Source organism: Cryptomeria japonica, chromosome 11 (genome assembly GCF_030272615.1).
Source record: "Cryptomeria japonica chromosome 11, Sugi_1.0, whole genome shotgun sequence".
NCBI lineage: Eukaryota > Viridiplantae > Streptophyta > Pinopsida > Cupressales > Cupressaceae > Cryptomeria > Cryptomeria japonica.
In genome coordinates this window covers 722,212,281-722,218,280 of record NC_081415.1, presented here as the reverse complement: position 1 = coordinate 722,218,280, position 6,000 = coordinate 722,212,281, and the positions used below count along the sequence as shown (strand labels likewise).

Sequence of the window (6,000 nt, the reverse complement as noted above, 5' to 3'; positions counted from 1 at the left end):
CCCATCTGTTGAGATGGCTTGTAATTGTGAACTAGAGATTTGGGAGGGCCATAGCCCCATATTTGCTCTACTTTTCACCAACAATAGATTTCTAGAGGGTAAAATCATGGTGTCTTGTAATGCTCAATAGTGTAGCCATGGCTTGTAATTGATTTCTTGAGGGTAAAACCATGGTGATTTGATATATATATTGTTCTTCTTTACATGTCCATTGCACATTCCCTTCATGTTCTATTCATATTCTACACCATGGAAACAAATTTAACTCTATGGACTAATGCTGATTTCTTAAGCGAGGCACTTAGGAACAATAGAGTACATAGTTGATTTCATTCCTTTATGGTTAAAATACATTTTGGTGTCTTGAACATTGTAAAGCCGGGCTAACTTTGGGCGACTTACAAGCTATACAAGTGCTGATATGAAAATCATATAGGTTGAGAATATGTACATTACCTACAAGGAATACAAATATATTAGATATACAATAATATCACAAGCATTAATGAAAGACAAAAATTGATCAATTCAGAGATGAGAAATAAGTTAGAACAATGAACCACAACCTCACAATACTCACAAGAAGCATCTAATAAAAAGAGTGTTACTGTTACTAAACTATGTTTTCATCAAGGGAACATCATAAATGGGCTTGAAAATCTCGTAACTTTTTCTTAGAGGTACAGGAATAGAAAGGGACAAGCAAAAGATAAAAATGTAAATGCTTTCAAGATACAGAAATATTAATTCATAATGTCTTGGAGCCACCTTTAGTTGATTTATAGATACGATACGCAGCCAGCAGCATCGTGAAATTACCAATCACAGTCAATGCACCTTGCAAGGCCACGAGTATCTGGGCAGAAATCCACGAATGTCAGGATGAAGGCAACATAATAAACCAAATATTAAGGATTGAAACCAACAAAACCAGCTACTTTATTCAACCTCTGCTTCAGCATAGACGAAAGCCAAGGTATGGCCACTCTCTGCTATCTCTATGGAGTCTATTATAGATACAAAATATTTACAATATAGAGAGAGAATTGCTTAAAACATTTTCCCGACCATATACAACAGAACAGTCTTTCTTCTTATGATATTTAATATGTTTGCTTGTGAAACTTAAATTAGCTAACTGTGACTGCGGTTTATAAACATGCATTTTTATTTTATGTTTAAATATTATAACTGAGGAGAACATAAGTCATAACAATTCCGCAATTTAGGGGGATGTATTTTATCTGTATGCTACAAAGCTTTTTGTTGAAGAATATTTATTTTATAGATCGATATTGCTTCCTGATTGTTCATTGTAAAACATGTGATTGTTCAAACCTATTAATATCAAAGCTAAATGACACCCATTCTTAAGAGATAAAGGTCAATCACTAGAAAAAAACTCATACAGTAAACTCAAATTCAATGGAAGTCCTAAGATGAATTGCTGTCTCTATCATGTTAGAACAACTCCAATCAATATATCCTTATTAATGAACTTCAATTAGTTAAAATCCTGCATATAAGCTTACACTTCGCTCCTTTACAAAACACTATTTGTTATACTTGTTCTTAGTCTTCCATCTTTCGACTGCTAGAGGCCCAAACTCATATTAGAGCTATGCTTGCATCATGTGCACTCTAATTCATCTCTTAATATTTCTTCAGTTATTTGTTCTGTTGACTAGAAGAATGTATGGTTGGCAAACCTGAGCGTCACCCTATAGGGCCTCATTATCCAGCTACATAGTGAAGGAATCTATTCCTTAAAAACATTCTCATCAATGCAATCATTTGATTCTGAGTTTAGTAGGAGAAAATGAAATTTGTGCAAAACAGCTATAGCAGACCACATAAGTATTTTCGTTTTTTGTGTCCTAAAGCAATCATTTGATGCTCAATTTGATCTAAAAATAAATAAATTTGTGGCAAAACAACTATAGCAGACCACATAAGTCTTAGGCTAAGTAACTGTCAAGAAGCGCAAAAATTGAAGCTTTTAGGCTTCCACAGGTCACCATTGATGTTACAGATTTTTAAATATTTTTGTTGTTTTTTTCTGTTCTGATTTTAAAATCTTGAATTTCTTCCCTAAAAAAACTATAATTTCCCTAATTCCACTATCAGATTTATAAAACAAACCACAAATGTAGATCACTTCATCATTCTCTCCCTCCATCCCTCCAACATCACGACCCCCTTCCCCTCCTTGCCACCCTCATCCCTTTCTTTCTGCTTTTATGCCTATGGTTTTGATTCTTTTGAATCCTGATTTTACTAGCCTTGGTGAAGTTGAAGCCAATAAGGACAGATCAGTGCTGAATGATCTTTTGTGGGCCATCAACAAGTGTTGGTGATATATTTCCTCTAGCTCTAAATTTCAGTTCTGCATCTGCTAAAAGCATGTTTTGCACTCACTTGGCCAGTGCTCACCAAAAAACTACTGGCACTAGAGATCAAATGGCTGATTGTTCAGCGAGAGTGTAAGTTATAGATATCTCATCTGTGGTTAGACGGTAGAGGAGACATGAGAACTCCCTTTTCCTTTCTATGTTGGATGAAATGTGATGTTTTGTTAGAGCAGAATGTTTATTTGGAAATTATATTTAATATAAGTGCTCCTAAATAACATTTATATGACTATAACTTGTAAGGTTTTGTCCTTACAAAATAATAAGGGGTAATTTATTAAGTTTAGATTTATAAATAAATAATTAACTTATTAATTAAATATATACCCAAAAGGTTATACGGTGAAAGGTTGTGTAGATTGCTTTAAATATATTACCCAAAAGGTTATACGGTGAAAGGTTGTGTAGATTGCTTTAAATATAGACAATCATAAAGCATAACAAACATATTATGAATATGCAGCATATACATTGTTAAATGGTAAAGGCAAGACTACATGGGAGATATATTAATGCATTGTACATCCATGAGAAGCATTATGGAAGAAGAGGACGAAGAAGATATTGTGATATACAAGTTCTTGATATGTTTGTGTATACAAAAATTAAATTTTCTCAATAATGAATGGTGTTTTGTGAGGTTTTTTTATTCAGAAGGGTTTTCCCCACGTACATATTGGGTAACGTGTCTTCTCTATGTTTTCTGCAATTTTATTTCAGTTATTTTTATCTATATGTAATGATTAGTTGCTTATTGATTCTATTTTCTGATATGGCATCAAAGCCAAATTAGGCAAGAGCTAATCTTTTTTACAAGTTTCTCGACTTACATAGTTTCAGAAATTTCATAAGCCTACCATGCAAATCTATTGTTTGTATCGAGCACCCTTGTTCTCCTTCAGCATAATCACCCCAGCCCTGTGAATATAAATCCTAATAGTTTCGCTTGTGGACACCCTGAAAATTTGCCTTATCCAAGTGCAGATCTCGTATATTGGAAATACTGGAAATTGAAATAATGTCAATTACAATTTAAAATGTTCAAATTTAATCAAAATACTTGTTGGGACAGTAGTAACAACAACGCTTTTGCTGAGACAACGTGACTTGGCAGTCCCATATGATGTTGGGCACATAATGTTATGCTCAATTTTGTTGATAAGAAGGATGAGTTCTCAGAATTAGAACTTATTCATCTTTGATCAGGAAAAATATTCTCCATGACCACATTTACAATTTGTTTATCTAAACCAAATATTTCTGAGTGTTATTGTTTTGGAGTCATGTCAAGAGTCCTTTGCGAGACTGCTTACCTCAATAGATTCTATTAACTTTCATGGAAAAATATCTTGTTAAATGATGCTAATTATATAAAGTAGTAAGAAACAATAATGTTTTATGTTTCCACATTACAAGTTATTGTTCTTAAACAATTATTTAAATACATGTATAAACATCAGGGGTACAATGTGAATGGTTGTACTAGTTTGAAGCAACCATCCTCTCTAATTTTTAGTATGTTAATACTATTATCCTTGAGCAATCTACATCTTCTTTCATACACTGCTATTAATAAATCAAGACATAGCAGATATGTTATTTGCACTCCCTATTATTACTGTTGTGGATATTTATTTCAAACAAAAGCATAAAGATATGAATTTATTAAGGAGCTGGAATTTGTTACTTAATTTTCATATTTAATTGGTTAGGGAATAATGATAATTGCAGTATAAATCTCTTACAGCCCTTGATTTCCACCTCCCACCAAATTGTGAGTGCATCTTTTAATTCCAAGTGTTCGCACCAAAAGGACTTATTTTGAAAGGACACCCCAGGGAATTTTTACCATTATTGATATCTCATTCAACTGGCCAATGATCAAATCCTCCATAGTGAATAACATTCAAATTGAACACAAGGGGAGAGAACAACCCATCCGAAAAAACCAAAAATCTCTCCAATCAGCATAAAATATTTCCTCCTTTCTCCTATTCTTCCAAGTGAACCAACCAAACTTCGATAGAATGCAAGCGAATGCTACCTCAACACACGAATCCCTGAAATCCAAAGCTTCCACAGCAATGGAAGCTTTTCCTCCCTTCTCTTCCAAATAAAGAATTATATTAAACTCTCACCCTAAGATATAGTTACCTTCTTGACAATGATGTCTAAAAAAATTTAGTTCTTCCTAGATTCTAGCTCTATCCCCAAAGTTATTTGGTCCATACACATTTGTAAGTAGAAAAGGACCCATAACAAAGTGTCCTTTAATCTAACAAAACTGAAATTAGGATTTTGAGAAACAACCATACCTGAAAGTCTATTCCTATCCAAAATAATCATGAGGCTACCTGCCAAACCATCCGCATCCACCATCATTCCATTCCTCCAAATTTGAGGCAAGATCTCCTTTGCATCCTCCTCAAACATATTGGTCTCCTAAATCAATGCAACATTTGTGATCTCTTTCTGAAAAATGCCAACTTGTGCAGATACGAAAATTTTCTAGTTTGGCACTAGTATCATCAAAGTTAAGCAACTTAATCCTCTAAACCCAAGCATTTATTGATTCCAAAATTCAATAACAGCTTATATGGAAAAAGACACAAAACTGCACCAACTAAATATGATTCATACTGAAACAGAAGTACATATCTTTGAGTCTCAAGGACCAGTCTCCATAGTCTACGAAAACTGGAAAGGAATTTTCGACACCGACTCTTTTGCAGACCTGATATTCTCACTGGTTTAGGACAGCATGATAGTACTTGCGTTCTCAAGTGCAAGCAACAAGTGGCTTGGAACTTCACTTAGCAATGTAGGACATCCCTTCTGATTCTGATTGCAGGTGTTATGATGCCTCTCACTGATCAAGTGATCCAGTATATTGATAATGGGCGCTCCAATTTGTAGACAAATGTGTAAATGTGATTTTCCTTCAGTCTGTTACAAAGTGTCCCAAACAACTCGGCCTAGGTCACTGGCCTTATCGCATCAACTTCAAGCTTTGCCCTGTCACAGACAAAGGCAAACGTTGATGATCGTCCCCTAACCACAGTGGTGGAGAAGCTCCTCCTGAAGTTCAATCCCTTAAAACTGGACATGGTAATGATTCAACGATATCAAAAACAAACTTTAACGGATAACTCAGAAAGATAAACAACAATGGCAGGGGCTACATCTCACCTTGTCTTCTCACTGGAACGGTTGTTCCAACAGATTGTGGTGCTCTCAAGCATTTGTTATCACCCAAGCATGAACTCCACCTACGCCAAGCTCACCTTAAATAGGCTTGGTGTTGAGGTAAGGGAGCCGAGCTCAAAACGGTGGATAAACAGCACACTAGCCGCCAAACATAAACGACGTAGGAAAATTAAAATTATTATAAATTTTTCCAATTCATTAAGGACTAAAAGCAAAATTAAAATAGCAAAAAGATAGCAATTGGGTGTTATAAAACACTGCATATGAGGCCAACTAGGCCCTCAAAACAGGCTCATGACAGTACTCCCCACCCTTAATTGCTTCTCCACAAGCAATTGCAAATTGGGATGCTCAAAAATCTGAATTCCTTCCCATGTAGCAT

The 6,000-nt window shown here is 34.9% G+C and overlaps 1 protein-coding gene across 1 annotated transcript in view; it reads right to left on the bottom strand.

The window, feature by feature from the left end:
* Nucleotides 1-506: 506 nt before the first annotated feature.
* The window catches only part of LOC131061264 (uncharacterized), a 28,488-nt gene continuing 22,994 nt past the window's right edge, over nucleotides 507-6,000 (bottom strand). The window contains exon 4 of the mRNA XM_059214063.1: nucleotides 507-856. Within this exon, the coding sequence (XP_059070046.1) occupies nucleotides 749-856 (108 nt within the window). The 3' untranslated portion in view covers nucleotides 507-748. The remainder of the gene's footprint in view (nucleotides 857-6,000) is intronic.